General features: G+C 39.1%; 1 protein-coding gene across 4 annotated transcripts; it reads left to right on the top strand.

Annotated features, from left to right (window-relative positions):
• Window positions 1-135: 135 nt before the first annotated feature.
• On the top strand, window positions 136-19,405 carry nxf1a (nuclear RNA export factor 1a). Of its 4 annotated transcripts, none has more exons than XM_051918542.1 (22): window positions 136-202; window positions 1,706-1,762; window positions 2,079-2,274; window positions 3,054-3,171; window positions 3,518-3,601; window positions 4,365-4,469; window positions 4,550-4,630; window positions 6,289-6,358; window positions 6,522-6,610; window positions 8,715-8,822; window positions 8,997-9,106; window positions 13,787-13,823; window positions 14,159-14,227; window positions 14,317-14,372; window positions 14,471-14,575; window positions 15,575-15,633; window positions 15,722-15,852; window positions 15,939-15,981; window positions 16,057-16,129; window positions 17,127-17,309; window positions 18,550-18,610; window positions 19,017-19,405. In XM_051918542.1, exons 2-22 carry the CDS (start codon window positions 1,726-1,728, stop codon window positions 19,053-19,055), a joined length of 1,854 nt encoding a protein of 617 aa, XP_051774502.1. In that variant the 5' UTR covers window positions 136-202; window positions 1,706-1,725; the 3' UTR covers window positions 19,056-19,405. The 4 variants fall into 4 exon arrangements, with proteins under 4 accessions (XP_051774502.1, XP_051774498.1, XP_051774500.1 ...); XM_051918538.1 differs by lacking the exon at window positions 136-202 and adding an exon at window positions 486-666; XM_051918540.1 differs by lacking the exon at window positions 136-202 and adding an exon at window positions 487-666 and having other exon boundaries at window positions 15,737-15,852.
• Window positions 19,406-19,683: the final 278 nt, after the last annotated feature.

Genomic DNA, 19,683 nt, shown 5'->3' with positions numbered 1-19,683 from the left:
GTTCTACTTGTGTATTCCTTCTGTTTGATTCACAGCTAAAGGCCATTTTATTGAACATAACTTTATTGGTCATATGAATAGCCTATGTAAATCACATTGCCACATTGGGGCATGCATAATACCTTAAATTGTGCAGCTTGTTGAGCAATTGGACTTTTTCACTTAGCATATTTACTTTGAAAGAGGGACTCTTTTGACTTGGGTAAGCAACCACCATGCTAATGCTACAAAAACACTCAGAACACCTTAGCAATGGCCCATAACACAAACAACTTTTTCTTTATAAAACCTGAATACCTAGTTCTAAAATGAAACCCTTTTTAAAATCTTAATGCTTAAAACTGTTGGTTAATTAACTCTGTTGTATAAATGTCTTGTGTATATTTTAAAATATCTAATTTATAGAATGGCTACCTTTTATGCTTATGGATCCCTGCAAGACGATATAGTTTTGCTCTTGCCTGTTAAATATGCACGCAGCCACGCACATGTTTTCGATGCAAGATGAACCACATTTGCACACAGGGTCCACGTGCAACAGTGAGAGCAGTGCACGCGGTCGCGCGCAATTATACGAAATATTGAGTCGGTTCACGATGACTCAGTATCGGGAGTGGTACCCCAACCTGTCTGTGATGATAACACGGGTTTGCTCCACTTCCTCAGGTACCAAAATTATCATAATTTGTCTTTATGAACCGATATGGTTTGGTTTCTTGTTAAACTAGGACCGAATCGAAGTTGCCCACTGCACTATATTGATTAAGACACTGATTGACAGGTTTGATCATGGTCAGCTGCTCATCTTTACATTTTCATTATAACATCGCGTTGTTTTTATATTACTAACAAAACTTTAACATGTCAACGTTCAAAAAGTGCAAAAGGTGAAGCATATGATAGTGTCTCTCCAGGACGCCGTTACTGTTCAATGCAAATCCTGAACATTCATGGTGAATCAGGATAAAATTAAACCTGAAAATCTTTTAAAAGTTTTAAATTGTTAGAATACATTTTAAAGTTAGATTACATGTAGGACCATGTGTAACGTGTTTCCGGCCATAGTTGTGCTTTTTACACCACTTGGCATCAAAAATCAGATTTTTAGTATTGCTAAAAAAAAAAATAAACAGAACACTTGCAATACTTTTTATTTTCTCACGAGCTTTTATTTTTAATGTTTAATTGTCAATTAACTAGTCTAAAAAATTCCACGCCTGATTACCTGCAAAGGCGGTAATACCTAGCATTAATAAAACGTACTTGTATGTATATTATATTTATATAAAGTATGTTATATTTATTATATAATACAGTCATATAAGATTAATTAATCCATATTTAAATATGTACTGTTAAATTAAAACTAGGCATTGTTTTTCATTTTAATTTATGTAACGTTAGACTTGGCGCCGAGAAACGTGGATGTCAGTGCATTTTGGGAATTGTAGTTTTCATTAACTTTTCAAACGAAATGCGATTCATCGTTCTTTCGATGCAATTCATCATATTCTACTGTTCATTTTGAGTAGAATATGAAATATTTGCATATTCACACATATTTGCATATTTAGATAATTTTATTCTTGTTAAACACTTGTTTTGTAGTTTTACAATGGCGGACGCTGCCCGCGCACACAGCGGTAAGTTAATGACCAACAATAATCTACCACATTGTTTAAATCTTTTCCTCCAATTCCCTTAGATTCGAGTGGCTCTGCTGTGATGAGAGAGGTGTGGAGCACTGACAGCTCATTTACAGGTAAAACGACACCTGAAAATTCATTTATACCCATATATAATAGAATTATTTGAAGTATATTTAATTTATTTTAACCATGCATGTGCACTTAAATAAAGCATATAAAATGCAAAACATGATAATTTTTATATACAGTGATTCTAGATAGTATTACTGTGTACATTGTTATGCAGAATAACAGTAAGATAATTTAACTAAAAACGTAACTAGCTTCTACAGAAATATGGCTAGAATAATATTCCATTCTGCCTGATAAACATCATGAGTTGTCTGATGTTGCTTGAGTGGCTTTTTCATATGTCTTTCAACTTTTCAGACCATGACGGCCGCTGGCTGGGGGTCCATCAAAGTTGGGGGTCCGTCAAAGCTAGACTACACAATGATCCAGTTCACCTGCAGCATCGTGGTGGAGCCCCAGGGCCGTCTTGTCCGGGACCCCGCAGCAGGTTTCAGGACAACAGTGTTGACGTGTCTGTGATGGGTAGCCAGTATGGGGTGTCCAAACAGAGATTGTAAGTGTTGTTGCAAATTATTCAGCTTCATAAATAAGGATTGGATGTATGTAAGGTTTGCGTGCTAATTCTCAGCCCATAGAGACAGAGCGACACGCGTCATAATCTGAAAACCACGTCCACGCCCACCTCTCCATTGACTTTGTATTGCGTGAAGCTACCTCCTTTCATTTCTGACTTATAACAAAAAACACAACAATGCCTAAAAGCTGCTATGTGACAGAATGTACAGCAAACAAGCAAAAAAAACAGAACTAAGTTTTTATAAGCTGTCGACCCAAAAAATGAGCTTTTAAGGATACAGGCAATTGAGACAGAGCGCAATGTGTCATATTACTCTGAGAACTACGCCCACTGGAGGGGAACGTAATCGACGACAGGAAATATAATTTATAAAACTGACATTTGGATATTTGACATACCAGAGACAAAATGTTTACTGCACATGTAGGCATACTGAGTGTCATGATCCCACAATTTACCCATTCTTCTTGCTGATGCTTCATGTCTTATTGCCTGTATCCACATTTGTCTCCTTAAAGGCTGGCTTTTACAGTTCGGTAGCTTATAAAAACTTAGTTCTGGGTTTTTTAGCTTGTTTGCTGTACACCCTGTCACACAGCAGCTTTTAGGCATTGTTCTGTCTTTTGTTAGAAGCAAGAAATGACAAGGAGGCAGCTTCAAGCAATACAAAGTCAATGGAGAGGGTTGGATTGTTTTCCCCCCTGTGTGGGCGTGGCCTAAATGCACTCTGTCTCTATGTTATGCTTTTCCTGCAGTATTCCATATGGACGTCCCAGTTGGAGAGGAGAGAAGCGGACAGACAGGATTGGAAATGCACACAGATTTGGAGCAGAAGATAAAGGGGGAGGAGCAAAAAAATGGTTCAAAATGACAGTAAGAGATCACTTTTATTTTCCTTAAGGCAATAATTCACCCAGAAATTGTTGTCATTGTTCCTAAATAAAACACCATATAATTCTGATAATGATTTGTGTTTAGGTGTTTGTAAATAAAGTATTGGAATGACAAGATGGTTTGTAAATGATGACATAATTAGTCCTTTAACATCACAATAGAGTTAACGTATTATCCAGTGGTAAATTAATTAAGTGTTAAGCTCTACATCATACAGATTTATTCACAAAAAGATATTAAACCTAACAAACAAAAGCCAATAATTTATCTAGATCTAATGACTGTGTTGTTTATAGCGTCTGAAATATTTACTTTTGTTTCACAGATCCCAAATGGAAAAAAGTACGATAAGAGATGGCTGCTAACATCTCTACAGAATCTCTGTCCCATTGCATTTACTCCACTACATGTAAGTGATCCTAATGAATTGGTCAGTTATGCTTAACAAGTCTAGAAGGTGTAACTGTTTGTCCACTAGAGGTCAGTGGAGCTGTTTTATAAATCAGTTGTGTTTTACTGTATTGGTAAATGTTGCACATAATGGTTTTTAAAGAGGACCTGTTGTGCTTTTTTACATTTTCAACTTTTCAGTCTTTAGTGTGTAATGTTGCTGTTTGAGTATGAAAAAGCTCTGCAAAGTTACAAAGCACAAAGTCACTCTAAAGGGAGTTATTCTCTAAATCAGTGTCACTGTTTCTGAACTCCCTGAAACGCCTCCATTGTAGTCTTGAATTTTCTTCGGGGAGCGACCACTTCCCGCCCAAAGCATTTGCAAATAAAGCATTGAGGCCTGGTTGAGTTGCATTAGTAGTGTGTTGAAACTCACGGTTATGGTAAGGAGCGTGACGTTTCCAAAACACTCTCGAAGCAGTTGACCAATCACAACACACTAGTTCAGCCGACCAATCAAAGCACACTGCGCTTGTCAGAAGGAGGGGTTTCATAGAGACAGAAACTTAACAGAGCGTTACTGACAGACTGGGAAGAGAGGTGCTGCAACAATGTCATTGAACATTCAAGCATTAAAATCTACTCTAGTAGACCACAAAATCAAGACTTTGAAAAGGGGCATAATACGTCCCCTTTAAATCACCAAATTAACAATACATTATTTTTAGTTGATGCATCACATCTTTGTTTGTCTGATTGTGTCTTTCTGTGCTTTTGTCTAGTACTCCACAGAGGGACATAAAGTTAATTTCTATCTGGAGGATGCTGCCACTGCCAGCGCCCTGTGCAAACTCACACGCAGAGTCACAGACAGTGAAGGGCACAGGGTACTGTACAGTTTCATGCATTCTTAAAAACATTCATCTTGTACTAATGTATTCTGAATTCCATGTTTAATGTTCTCCAGGTGGTCGTGCTTATGAGCCATTGTTCCAGCCCACCTTTCCTCCAATGTGAGCTGAAACCACAAGATCTGGAACATTTAAAGGTCTGACCTACAGCTGCTTCTTGCTGCAATAACATGGCCTACAGGTGGCAGCTGTTGCATTTAAAGTCAGCATTAAATGGAAATTGTGTGCGATTAGTTTTATTCTTCTCTATTGTGACATACACCGATCAGGCATAACATTATGACCACCTTCCTTATGTTGTTGGTCCCCCTTTTGCTGCCAAAACAGCACTGACCCGTCGAGGCATGGACTCCACTAGACCCCTGAAGTTGTGCTGTGGTATCTGACACAAAGATGTTAGCAGCAGATCCATTAAGTCCTGTAAGTTGCGAGGTGGGGCCTCCATGGATCAGACTTGTTTGTTCAGCACATCCCACAGATGCTCGATTGGATTGAGATCTGGGGAATTTGGAGGCCAAGTCAACACTTCAAACTTGTTGTTGTGCTCCTCAAACCATTCCATTTTTGCTTTGTGGCAGGGTGCATTATCCTGCTGAAAGAGGCCACAGCCACCAGGGAATACCGTTTCCATGAAAGGGCATACATGGTTTGCAACAATGCATAGGTAGGTGGTACATGTCAAAGTAACATCCACATGGATGGCAGGACCCAAGGTTTCCCAGCAGAACATTGCCCAAAGCATCAAACTGTCTCCGCCGGCTTGCCTTATTCCCATAGTGCATCCTCGTGCCATGTGTTTCCCAGGTATGCGATGCACATGCACCCGGCCATCCTCATGATCCATCAGACCAGGCCGCCTTCTTCCATTGCTCCGTGGTCCAGTTCTGATGCTCACATGCCCACTGTTGGCGCTTTCGACGGTGGACAAGGATCAGCATGGTCTGATCTGCGGCTATGCAGCCCCATACGCAACAAACTGTGATGCACTGTGTATTCTGACACCTTTCTATCAGAACCAGCATTAACTTCTTGAGCAATTTGAGGTACAGTAGCTCGTCTGTTGGATCGGACCACACGGGCCAGCCTTCACTCCCCACGTGCATCAATGAGCCTTGGCCGCCCATGACCCTGTCGCCGGTTCACCACTGTTCCTTCCTTGGACCACTTTTGATAGATACTGACCACTGCAGACCGGGAACACCCCACAAGAGCTGCGGTTTTGGAGATGCTCTGACTCAGTCGTCTAGCCATCACAATTTGGTCCTTGTCAAGCTCGCTCAAATCCTTACGCTTGCCCATTTTTTCCTGCTTCTAACACATCAGCTTTGAGAACAAAATGTTCACTTGCTGCCTAATATATCCCACCCACTAACAGCTGCCGTGATGAAGAGATAATCAGTGTTATTCACTTCACCTGTCGGTGCTCATAATGTTATGCCTGATCGGTGTATGTCTAAGTGAAATGACTTCTCGAAATTGGGCTATTGGGCTGTACTTGATTTTGTCCATCATTGGATTTGGATGGTTGTGGTTTGTTACTGGTGGATCTCATGTGAGTGACAGGTTGTCCCGCCCTCGCACCAGTAAACACGTCATCAGAGAAGTGAGGAAATGCTTCTGCAAGAGGGAGGGGAAGTTATTTTGTTTAAAGATTATGAGGGCACATGAATTGGGGAAAAAAAATTATGATGTGCAGGTTGAATCATTTATAATAAATGCTGCAATATTACATAAAAGCAACAATTGTCAATTTTGATTTCATGGTAACTTTAACTGTTGTTGTTCTTTTCTGCAGCATTGCATGTCCAAACGCTTCAATAGTTCCCAGAAATCTCTCAACCTGAGCAACATCCGCACTGATCCAGGTAAAACAATACAGAGTGTTTAAGTACTCCAAACCCTGACACTGCACAAAAAAGTACAATAGATTCCCCAAGTCAAGAGTAACACAGTTACCCATTTGTCAGAAATTAATTGAGAGCTTTTCAAAATGAGAAATTAGATCTTTACTTTTCTCTTTTCCACCAGACTTGGTTTCTCATAATATTGAGATGATCTTAAATCGAAAAAGCTACATGCAAGCTGTGATCACAGTCATACAGGAGAATATCTCGGAGGTAAGACTTAGTGTTTGGGGTTTGTTCAAATTATTAACCATAAATATAAGCAATAGTAGTAGTTATGCTAGCCATAGCAAACATGGGTAATGTTGGTAACAGAGTAGCTTTAAGATCCATGACATTTACTATGATGTTTCGAGAAGTGTGGCTTGGTGTTCATTGCTTCATAACCTGTTTCCTTCGTCTAACCAGCGTGAAGTATAAATATAGTAACTATATCTAATCCAGCAAAGCTCAGCCATAATGTCTAGACAAAAATAGGAAATCAAAACATCCAGCTGGTGGAAACATTGAACTATGCAGTTATATTTCTAGGGTAAACAGCTGTGGGTAGGTCACGCTTAGATGCTGATTCCAGGAAACATTTGTCAGGTGTCTCAGAGTGATATGGGGTCAAAGCTTATTAGCACATGCATGATAGTAGGGCCTGTCCAATACCAACATTTGTGGTTTTGGCCACTTGATAGCATGTGCACGTGACAGGAAGTAAGTGCGCAAGAATGTCCCAGGTCGGAATAATGCCAAAACCCTTAGCGCACACTAAATCCAAACTATCTTGAATACCGCTTCAGAGTGGTATTTAAAGGTAGGGTAGGCAATTTTCAGAGAGGCTACCAATATAGCAAGCTAGCTTTGAAAGCATGAGATCCCACACTCCCTTCAGAGCATCTCCAAAGCCAAGTCTCCTCCAAAACACATGAACAGGTACAGCAGAGACTGCAAAGTGTCATGAGATGAGAGACGTCGTTAAATTACCTCATGTCTCAAAGCACATAACATTACAATAATAATAAATGTAAACAACTTACAGAGCTCTAGTTGTACCACCTGACTGCTGCAGATTCATTTTGGCATTGATAGTGTTGGCATAGAAATGCAAAAATCTGAGTCTGAGGACGTGAACAGCTTTGGATAGAACGTCACGAGTTGCCATCACATAATTATGGTTACAATATGGCGTGAACGCAGCATAAGCTCATTGTTTTGGTTCAGGAGGAATCGTAAAAGGCAGCTGCTGTTTGTTTGTGGCGCTCGGTGACCGTCTGTCTACAACTCTGCATAGCCTTATGGAACATGTGTGGAGTCTGCCCGAGCAATTGCGCAGAGGCATGAAAATATAATGTCATGAACCCCCAGGGTTTTACAGTAGAGGTCTTCTTGGGTCCTAAAATCTGTACCGACCTGAATCAACCCAAATCACTTCTTATGCATACATTTTGTTTTTTTTAAAAGAAAAACTCTACCTGAGACAGACCTGATAAAATTAGACCCGACAGCATTTAGCTTATTTTTGAACCCGACTGGACCTGAATGTAAACGGCATTGACGTGTGCACAGCCTGCAGCCCCGCAGTCAGTCAGTGAAAATCCTGGTGTCCTGCTGACTGATTTGGCCGCTGCTCCGCTGCATTACTTTTTATTATTTATTTAGTTATACTTTATATTATTGCCTGCCTGATGGATACAAGTTATTTCTGAGTTCGGTTTTCAATTGTGACCAGTGAATTGTGATAGCTGAATAAAAATTAAATCAATAGGCTAATAAATCATGAATTCACTAGTGTTGTCTGCAACTATTTACCTCATCGGCGAAGAGCTTCTGCACACAAAAAAGAAAAGTCCTGCATGAACACGCAGGGTAATGAAACGAGTGGCTGATGGATCTCATAGCTATAATGATTGATTTCTGTGTGCAAGGTTACAAACGTTTGTTATTTTTCTATGTGCGTTTCTCAAAAATGCACTTAACAAGTGCTGAAATGTCAATCACTCATCACTCTAACTTCATTGTGTCCTATAACTTTTGGCGTAATGTTATTTACCTGACCATAAGATGATTAAAGTTTATTATTTGGGTCTTCTTGGGTCCAAGAAGACCCAAAAAAGCAGATTTATTTTAAATTACCCGAGACCCAAGGCCATTAATACCGAACTCAACCCGTGTCCGAGGCACTCATCGAAGCTTTGGACCCGAACCTGCTCAGGTCAGACCTCAGGTTTTCAGATCCAAGTGGAACAGTGAAGACCTCTATTTCACAGTCACCAATTTGGGAAAAACAAACATTTTATCTCTGTCCCTATCTCTCTTTGATCCTCCTTAGTTGTTGTGCTTGAACCTGAGCAACAACAAGCTGTATAAGTTGGATGACATTGCAGAACTGGTGAACAAAGCCCCTAACCTGCAGTCACTGAACCTGTCTCATAATGAGGTGAGAGACGCTCAGGCCACTGCTTTTACCGTCTCCTATTTACATTGATAGTGAGATACGTTTGTTCTGCACAATATTAGCCCACTTAATTCTTTAGCTTCTATTTACTCGATTGCAAGCTCCACAGAATTTACTTTCAGTATCTGTTGTACCTCATTCTCTGTCTGTCTGTAGCTGAAGTCAGAGCGAGAGCTGGATACGGTGAAGGGGTTCAGGTTGGTGGAACTGTGGTTGGACAGGAACCCTCTGTGTGATCACTTCAAAGATCAGACCTCATACATCAGGTCAGTGCCAGTCAGCTGGGAGACACACTGTGAGGTTAAAGGTCAAGGTTGGTATAATTAGCTGACAGATATACTAAAAACAGTCACAGTTCCTTATAAGACATAATCGCAGGCCTGTTGATTAAGTAACCATCGACATGAAATTCTTCACAGGTTTTTTTTTGGAGATCCAGGGTTCCCACGGTCTTGAAACACCTGAATGTCTATATATTATATATATTTTTAATATTAAAAATATTATTTTATACCTGAGTGCATCCATGACGATCCACCTTATTTTTCAACGTGGCAGTAAGCTATTTTCTGTGAATGTCCAAGACTTCATTAGCAGAAGAATTCATTAGCTGATATAGGGAAATAACTAGAAGAATAACAAAGTGCAGTGAACAGTAAAACTATTTGTGGCACAGACTAGTTAGTTTATGACTATGATGATTAAAATAGTATGATAGCAAATACCAGTTTGCAATATCAAGCGGCACAATGGACTATTTTTGTACAGGTAAAAAACTGAAAGCGAATGACACCGGAAGCCAGACACAATGAAGTTAAAAATGGCCCTGTCCGTTCTTATGTTAAAAATAGCCACCCTATTCTCATTTAGGATTATAGTACAGATTATATTCACAAGTGCAAGTGTATGACAAACTGACACTCTCTCATTTCAGTTGGATTTTCTTTCTTCCTTCTCTCTATGTTGTTTCTAGGGCTTTCCAAACCATTCCTGTATTTTTTCCCTCCACAGAGACATTTTTCTTTTGGTATCATCCCATTTGATCCCAGCCTTCATAATAGGGAACTGAATTACTCTGTAATATAATAATAGAAATATGTAGGTTGTGTTTCAAGACAGTTGAATAAGATTTAAATGAAAAGATGCATTTTTCTTCTCTACATCCACAGTAATAAGATGGGTAGAATCGCACTCTCTGTCTATGGGACAGCCTAAGGCAGGCACATTCGCGGCACCCGGCCCCAGCACTTAAAGAACCTACAAAGATGACAATGAAGAAGGAATTTAATGGAAGAAAGTTGGCTGTTCCAAAACTTGTATTAAAATGGCTTGAGGACAACATTAGTTGTCACAATCACCATTCACATTTGGAGTGTATATATATATAATATATATATATATATATATATATATATATATATATATATATAATATACAATCACCAGCCACTTTATTAGATACACCTTGCTAGTACCAGGATGGACCCCCTTTTGCCTTCAGAACTGCCTTAATTTTTCATGGCATAGACTCAACAAGATGCTAGAAACATTCGTCAGAGATTTTGGTCCAAATTGCTGCAGATTATGTGAATCTCCTATTCTACCACATCTCAAAGCTGCTCTATTGGATTGAGATCTGGAGACTGTGGAGGCCATTTGAGTATAGTGAACTCACTGTCATGTTTAAGAAACCAGTTTCAGATGATTTGAGTTTTGTGACATGGTACGTTATACTGCTGGATGTAGACATCAGAAAATGGGTCCACTGTGATCATAAAGGGATGGACATGGTCAGCAACAATACTCAGGTAGGCTGTGGCATTTAAATGATGCTCAATTGGTACTAAGGGGCTCAAAGTGTGCCAAGAAAATATCCTCCACACCATTACACCACCAGCAGCCTGAATCACTGATACAAGGCAGGATCCATGCTTTCATGTCGTTTACGCCAAATTCTGACCCTTCCATCTGAATGTCGCAGCAGAAATCAAGACTCATCAGACCAGGCAACGTTTTTCCAATCTTCTATTGTCCAATTTTGGTGAGCCCGTGTGAGTTTTAGCCTCCGTTTCCTGTTCTTAGCTGACAGGATTGACACCCAGTGTGTCTTCTGCTGCTGTAGCCCATCTGCTGCAAGGTTGGACATGTTGTTCATTCAGAGATGCTCTTCTGCAGACCTCAGTTGTAATGAGTGCTTATTTGAGTTACTGTTGCCTTTCTATCAGTTCCAACAAGTCTGGTCATTCTCCGCTGACCTCTGGCATCAACAAGTCATTTTTGCCCTTAGAACTACCACTCACTGGATATTTTCTCTTTTTCTGACCATTCTCTGTAAACCCTAGAGATGGTTGTGTGTGAAAATCCCAGTAGATCAGCAGTTTCCGAAATACTCAGACCAGCCCGTCTGGTACCAACAACCATGCCACGTTCAAAGTCACTTAAGTCACCTTTCTTCCCCATTCTGATGCTCAGTTTGAACTTCATCAGATTGTCTTGACCATGGGTGCGTCTCAGACAGCTCCCAAGCTCGTGAATCCGTTTATCGTGTACACTAATTCGGGCACTGGTAATTCAATTCAATTTTTTCAATTCACATTTATTTGTATAGCACTTTTCACAATACATATCGTTTCAAAGCAGCTTTACAGAGAGTAAGGACAGTAAAGGACACTGGCTCACAACACATTGGGACGCTGATGACTCTATTTACTGCAACGTGACAACGTCCTCATTGAACAACATTACTACTGGAATTTACGAACTACAGCAGAGTTGATATCTTTCTGACATTACTTGTCTTTGGCTCATGTGATTTAAGTTTAGCAAGTTTAAGTTTAAGTTCAGAATTAAGTTTAAGTTCAGAACTTCCATTAAGGGAATATAGTGAGCATCGATGCTCCCTGGTTTTCATGGTGCATTATGGGATTTTTTTAGAGAGCGAACGTGTCAGTGCACTGGAAGGATTCTGCTATTGAGACAGCCCTTAAAATGGCCGACTCCCTGATCAGTTCCCTGACTACTGAACAAGGGAGCTGATTGAGACACACCCTATGTCTACATGCCTAAATGCATTGAGTTGCTGCTTGGCTGATAATATATTTGCGTTCATGAACAGTTGAACAGGTGTACCTAATAAAGTGTATATATACACTATATTGCCAAAAAGTTTTGGGACGCCTGCCTTTACGTGCACATGAACTTTAATGACATCCCATTCTTAATCCGTAGGGCTTAATATGGAGTTGGCCCACCCTTTGCAGGTATAACAGCTTCAACTCTTCTGGGAAGACTTTCCACAAGGTTTAGGAGTGTGTTTGTGGGAATTTTTGACCATTCTTCTAGAAGCGCATTTGTGAGGTCAGGCAGTGATGTTGGCGAGAAGGCCTGGCTCGCAGTCTCCGCTCTAATTCATCCCAAAGGTGTTCTATCGGGTTGAGGTCAGGACTCTGTGCAGGCCAGTCAAGTTCCTCCACACCAAACTCGCTCATCCATGTCTTTATGGACCTTGCTTTGTGCACTGGTGTGCAGTCATGTTGGAACAGGAAGGGGCCATCCCCAAACTGTTCCCACAAAGTTGGGAGCATGAAATTGTCCAAAATGTCTTGGTATGCTGAAGCATTAAGAGTTCCTTTCACTGGAGCTAAGGGGCCAAGCCCAATCCCTGAAAAACAACCCCACACCATAATCCCCCTCCACCAAACTTTACACTTGGCACAATGCAGTCAGGCAAGTACCGTTCTCCTGGCAACCGCCAAACCCAGACTCGTCCATGGGATTGCCAGACAGAGAAGCGTGATTTGTCACTCCAGAGAACACGTCTCCACTGCTCTAGAGTCCAGTGGCGGCGTGCTTTACACCACTGCATCCGACGCTTTGCATTGCACTTGGTGATGTAAGGCTTGGATGCAGCTGCTCGGCCATGGAAACCCATTCCATGAAGCTCTCTACGCACTGTTCTACGCACTAATCTGAAGGCCACACAAAGTTTGGAGGTCTGTAGCTATTGACTCTGCAGAAAGTTGGCGACTTCTGCGCACTGTGCGCCTCAGCATGCGCTGACCCCGCTCTGTGATTTTACGTGGCCTACCACTTCGTGGCTGAGTTGCTGTTGCTCCCAATTGCTTCCACTTTGTTATGATACCACTAACAGTTGACCGTGGAATATTTAGTAGTGAGGAAATTTCACGAATGGACTTATTGCACAGGTGGCAACCTATCACGGTACCACTCTTGAATTCACTGAGCTCCTGAGAGCGACCCATTCTTTCACAAATGTTTGTAGAAGCAGTCTGCATGCCTACGTGCTTAATTTTATACACCTGTGGCCATGGAAGTGATTGGAACACCTGAATTCAATGATTTGGAGGGGTGTCCCAACACTTTTGGCAATATAGTGTGTGTGTGTGTGTGTGTGTGTGTGTGTGTGTGTATATATTTAATATTATCAGGGCACAAGCATCATTGCCAAAGCTAATGACATGTCAAGTCAGCAGCCATTATTTCTTCTTAAATACACTCATCCAAAGTCAGCGTTCATAAATTTATAATAAAACCACAGCATCAGTCACAAACTGACAAGTTTGTTTTGGTTGTTTGGTTGTCTTTGTCATGTCTGTCTTTTCTTCCCTGAGTTTGCATAGCTTTCATTTGAAAAATGTCTGTTGAAGTAAAAATACTTGCTCCTCTTCTAGTTTAATGTTCAGAGATGGCTGAACATTAAACTAACTAATGACTAATGAAATAAAATAATATTGTTACAATATTGTTCCTAATTATTTTATTTCATTAGTCACTTGATCAAATGCATTTCAGCAATCATTCATTGTAATTGCATAAAGAATAAACATGAATAAATCAGGAGAAATGACTTGGGAGTGCACAGGTGATCATGGTGTGTCTGTCTGCTGTAATGATGAGCTGCATCATTGTTCTCCTCTCCTGTGACAGTGCTGTTCGGGAGCGATTTCCTAGGCTTCACAGACTGGTGAGTTTTTTTAATTTGTCAAAAATGTTGTAAACTAATAGGACACAGTGTACGGTGCATTTATTAGTGTTTGTCAGATATTAAGTCAGTCAATCATAAATTGGTCAAGGACTGGCTGCCAAAAGAACACACACTGATTAAATGTCATCAGACAATCTCCTGACTGGAATAAAGCAAACGTAAAATCAAAAATGTGCATGATTCATCAGTTCACATTTTTACAAAGAAAAAACAAAGTATTTGTATTTATAAACTATCATCAAAATGTAGTCACTAACAGTTGCATGATGTGAATAATACATTCAGTTTTCTTTGTAATGCTGTTATTTCCATAGGACGGTCATGTACTTCCACTTCCGATCTGCTTTGATGTGGAAACACGCACAAACATCCCTTCTTGCAAGGTCACCTATAAGTCTCTACTGTTATATTGACCTGAAGTGTTGTCAATGTGAAGTTTTTTTGACAGTGTGTGTTTGTGTAACTAATTCAGGGCAGCTACTTTGTCTCGAATGAAATCCAGGGTCTCATTCAGCGTTTTCTGCAACAGTAAGTGGATGTGTGGAAATGTTTTATTACAGGAGCCTCTTATTGTTTCCTATAAAGTATGCTTTTGTCAGCAGTGATGTGTGTTTGTTTTGTGGCAGTTATTACTGTGTATATGACTCTGGAGACAGACAGCCACTGCTGGAGGCGTATCATGATGGTGCCTGCTTCTCTCTCAGTCTGCCACCCATAAATAATCCCTCCAGGTACCGTGTGAGCTCTCTGTCCTTAAAACACTGCTCATTGACATTAGCATTCGGCTATCTTTAATATTTTTTATCTGGGTGAATTGCAGGGTCCAATTCAATCAAAAATGAAATATATAGAATGAATCCTATTCTAACACTTGCATACATTACCACATTTTTCTCAAATTCTCATTACAATAATGGAAAAAAACATCTCATTCACATCACTGTAATGTTAAAAAAGGTTTATTATTCTATATTATTTATAAATTATTCATAAATATATTACTTTATAATTAAAGATTATATTTTATTTTTTACTATATATTTACATACTATATCTATACTATATATAGGGCTGCACGATATTGAAAAAAAATGCGATAACTTGTTAAATAATGTGATATTCGATGTGCGATACGATAATGCTTGTTTATATACTGTATAACCACACGTTTGTAAAGAACAGTGTAAAGGTGATTGTCTTGAAAAACTGTGTACGTTTTCTGTAAAGACATGACATTAAAATTGCTATATTTATTTGCAAAGGCCAGCACTTTTTTCCACTAGCCATTCAGAAACGTCCAGTTTCATTCTAAAAGTTGTAACTTCTTCCCGAGTCTCTCCATCAGTGTCCAACTCTGGTTTGAACAATGTAAGGCTAAACACCGTTACTGACAATCGTCATTTTGTCTGCGTGAGATTCTCCAGCTTTGTTGTTGTTGAGTATCCGAAGCACAAGCTGTTAAAGCTCTGCCATCTTTTGGAAAGCTCATTTGCATTTAAAGTGACACACACAAAAAAATAGTTTTTAATATATATGTTGTTTCATATTTTATTTTGGGGGTGAAAAGTGACCGAGATGTTTCTTAGATTCATTTACATTGTACACATTTACTAGTATGGAGGGAAGTAAATTTGAATGTAAAATAATTTTTAATGTTTGTAAATGTGCAAAATTGTATTTGATATACAAGTTTATTTGTGGTCTTGTTTTGTTTTCCTATAATTTTGCAGGTGCAGGTTGAAAGATTATCATAAACACAGCTGCAATATCAAGAACATCAAAGATCCCTGTACGTTTCATGAGTAACAAGCAAATTAGAGTTTACAATGTGAAAAAATCAAGTCCAAGAAAACCAGGTCTATATTTGTCATGTACAGCCATCTTCTTTACAGCCGATCGGTTCCGCTTGCTAAAACGCACTCGCCTGACTGTGGTCGCCTTCCTCAGTGAGCTCCCAAAGACCCAGCATGACATCAGTTCCGTCAATGTTGATGTCAACACATGCACAGTGAGTTTCTCAATGATTTTAACACTGCTATCACTGGAGCTATTTACAATTTTTGACATCTTGTTGTTTTCCTGTCTTCTCCATAGAGGACTTTATTAGTGTTCACAGTGAGTGGAGTGTTCAAAGAGGGTGAGTCTTGCTTGAACAGTTACATGTGTCAAAATAACAATGTTCAACTCAAAATGTTTATTTTCCTTTCTTCAGTTGATGACAAATCAAGAGACTCTGTCAGGGCATTCTCTAGAGTCTTCATCACAGTTCCAGCTCAGAATTCTGGGTAGGAAAATCCAACAGCAAATCACAACCGTGACTAAATAAAAACACTGTCTGCGTCTGTTTTTCTTTAGCTTTTGCTGTAATGTATTGCCTAATTTGGTTATCTTCAATTACTGGCTTCTCAGTGCGGACACACTGTCCAGCTGTTGGGTGAATTTCACAGGTTGAATGTTTGACTGTCAGGAGCCAATAGAGGGTATGCACTGACGTCACTTTCCCGCCGGAACGCACCCCCCTCAGTCGGACTGAGTGGCAAAAGACCCTGCCGCGTGACTGGATTTAATAGGGGAAACTGCGAAAACACGAGTAAAGCAAACAATTAAACTAAAGGTTGGATGCAATAGTGTTCCTACAGCTTACTAAACGATCCAGTGATCCATGGATATTGACATGCAGCCAGGAATCGTGTTTCCAGACATTTATATGTGCCTGATTTCGACGCCGAGGAAATACATAAAGCAAATTTGCCTGTAAACGCTTTATATAAATACAATATAGGTAGGTCTAAATCGGGTGATCACTTATATCAATGTCATATATCATCCAGTCCTAAAACTTGTATAGTTTTTGTCAGTGTTTGTTGTATTTAACATTACAATATATAGGGGTATGATTTTACCCCAAAATTCAACATATTGACAAAATGATAACTGCAAATTCACGTTTCGCTGCCTGGAGTCCAGTTGTTTCTGTGAATTACAGAAATCAATTTACTTCTCTTATCTTTAGCTTTCACCAGTCTGTAAAAATGTACCTCAGATTTCTTGTCAAATCTATTTGTACAGTCAATCGCAAAGCTGAATTCACGCTGAAAACCAATGCTGCCACTCAGTCTTTTTGCCACTCAGTGGGCGTAACCGAAATCACTCTGGTTGACGGTGCCGTCAAATGCATACCCTCTGTTAAAAGAATCATCATTAGTCACTTGATCAAAATATACTCTTAGTAACCCAAAGTTTATTTGATGCATGTTTATTGATATCTGTTGCATCTTGCAGCCTGTGTATCGTGAACGATGAGCTCTTTGTGAGGAACGCCACCGCTGAGGAGATACGTTATGCATTTGCAGCACCAGCTCCAATTCTCTCGAGTAGCCCAATGCCCATCCTCTCTGCAGCACAGCAGGAAATGCTCTCTGCCTTCTCTCAGATGTCTGAAATGAACCTGGAATGGTCTCAAAAGTGAGCAGAGAGGAAAAGCCATGCCCTTATATTTGTTGTAGGTCTTAAAGTGCCCCTATTATGCTTTTTCGTAAATTACCTTTCATGTAGTGTGTAATATAGCTGTTTGTGAATGTAAAAGCTCTGTAAAGTTTCAAAGATCAAAGTGCATGATAAATGGAGTTATTGTGTCCCAAAAGAAAGCGACGTTTCTGAACTGCCTGGAATGACTCTTCAGTATTACTTACTGCACAAACCTACGTAGGTTTGTAACAAATTTGCATAATGCCAGGTTATTGTCTTCATTGGCTTCTGCGAACAACGTCTGCTTTGACCCTCAAACACTAGTTGTAGCTGAGGCCTGGAAGAGTTTGGTTCATGTTGTCGACATGTCGAGAAGATGCTGTTTTCTGTGCTGCGAAAGCAAATCCATTTTGATGCACCTCCAAAGGATGAAGACTCGTACTGGAATTGATACCATGAAATCGATGCCATCATTATTGTTCGTATCACTGTGTATCAAGTGCTGAGGAAGTCTCCTGAGCTGAAATTTAGATATGGTAATGGGTGTTTTGTTTTCGACACGTGCTGTAAGTGGTCGACCAATCACAACAGATGGGCCATCTGATCAATCAGAGCAGAGTAGGCTTTCGGAAAGGAGGGGTTTATAGAGACCGAATTCTTTGTCGAATCGTTTCAGACACTGAGAAAAGAAGTGATGTTGCAATGTATATTATGAGAAAATTTAAGTGATTTTTTTTTTTTAACTTTAGATCCATGTAAACCCATTGAAGGAGACCTCCAGAACAAAATTAGGAGCCTTTAAAACAGCATAATAGGGGCACTTTGATTCTAGAACTAAATATGGATGTTTCTATGGATGATGTAGAAATACTAGGCCTGGGTGATATGATGCTACAAAAGCAGAGATTTTCCTATTTATTTGCATCCAAGGATGTAGAGCTGTACAGTAGATATATTTGTGCAGTTATTAGTGGGACTGCTTTACATTTATTTACAGGTGATAGGACTTAATTTTTTGAGACTTTCTATTTGAAAAATATTTAATTTAGAAATAGGCATTATCACATGGTTATTTAGGATATAATTTTTTTTCACTGAATTTCCAGTGAAGATGACTATACTATACTGTTACTTGCATTTACTTCAAAAGACTTCTAATATAAGATTTTGGTCATAACGCCCACTCCTAGTCAATATTATTCTGATTCTGTTGGTAAGTTTTGTGTATTGCTGTTAGATGTCTGCAGGATAATGCATGGGATTTTCACCAAGCTGCTCAGATTTTCACGGAATTTAAGGTATGGATCTGCTTGGCCAATTAACAGAAATGTCAGTTTTGAGTAAATGGTGTATAATGTGTCCACATTTAATTTTTTAGCAGTTCTGTTTGCTGTCAATAAATCATCAAAAATATATATATAATATGCATTAACTATTGAAAATGTCACTAGTTTAAAATGCTCCAAAAGTTAACCATCTCTAAACTTGATGTCTATTTTTTACTGGACAAGCTGAAGGATTTATTTGAATTCCCTCTTTGAGTCAGGTGATTTGGAACATGTAAATAATTACAGTAAATTTATGCTGGTTACAGTGTTAAGATAGACACCAGTTTGAGGTGTACCATGTGCTATTGAAATCTCATCACATCCATTTGAAACTTGAAACTAGTCATTATTCATCATAATATTTTGTCTCTTATAGGCTCAAGGAAAGATCCCAGAAGCTGCTTTCATAAAATGAAAACAGAAATACAAATGAATACCTGTTTGTATGTACATAGTTTTATTTGTTGTTTAACAGGCACTTAATTTGTGATGTCAAAGTGAAATGAAACAAAATCTTGTTTTATATTAATTGTATAATTTTATTTGAGTTTTTTTTTTCTTAAACAAAAAGGATTATACATCAGGTTTGTACTTACTAAGGCACTGTTTCTGTATTAATTTTAAAAAGCACTTTTCTGTTTTAATTGTGATGTCTAACATATGTGCTGAGCTTTTGTTGGTGTTGAGCTAAATGTGATGTTATCACAGAAATAAAGTTTGTTTATTCAGGCTTTTCTCAGCACAATAAAAAAATCAAATACCTCATCAAGTCTTCACTATATTAAAGAAAGATCTTTTTTATTATTGCTAAATATAACATTACAATCATGACAGAGCACAGGAGGAATATTTGGCCTTTACAAATTCTAGGTAAACGTTTGGGAACATGTGACTGAATTTATGTGGAGCAGATGAATGAAAAGCTGCCAGCAATTGCCCAGCATTCATGTGAATTCCTTCAATACTGTTAAAAGGTTTTGATTTGTTTACAATTTTGGTGACATAATTCGTTTTTTCATAGTTTTGATTACTTTGCTATTACT

This window comes from Ctenopharyngodon idella, chromosome 14 (genome assembly GCF_019924925.1).
Source record: "Ctenopharyngodon idella isolate HZGC_01 chromosome 14, HZGC01, whole genome shotgun sequence".
NCBI lineage: Eukaryota > Metazoa > Chordata > Actinopteri > Cypriniformes > Xenocyprididae > Ctenopharyngodon > Ctenopharyngodon idella.
This window is presented reverse-complemented; position numbering and strand designations above follow the sequence as displayed.

What these genes read in the sequence shown, in the direction of transcription:
- nxf1a (XM_051918538.1), top strand. Translation starts at nt 489, where the DNA reads ATGTTTTCGATGCAAGATGAACCACATTTGCACACAGGGTCCACGTGC. An exon ending in GGTTTGCTCCACTTCCTCAG is followed by an intron (nt 667 to 1,705) that starts GTACCAAAATTA and finishes CAATTCCCTTAG; the next exon opens with ATTCGAGTGGCTCTGCTGTG. An exon ending in CCCATAAATAATCCCTCCAG is followed by an intron (nt 14,576 to 15,574) that starts GTACCGTGTGAG and finishes ATAATTTTGCAG; the next exon opens with GTGCAGGTTGAAAGATTATC.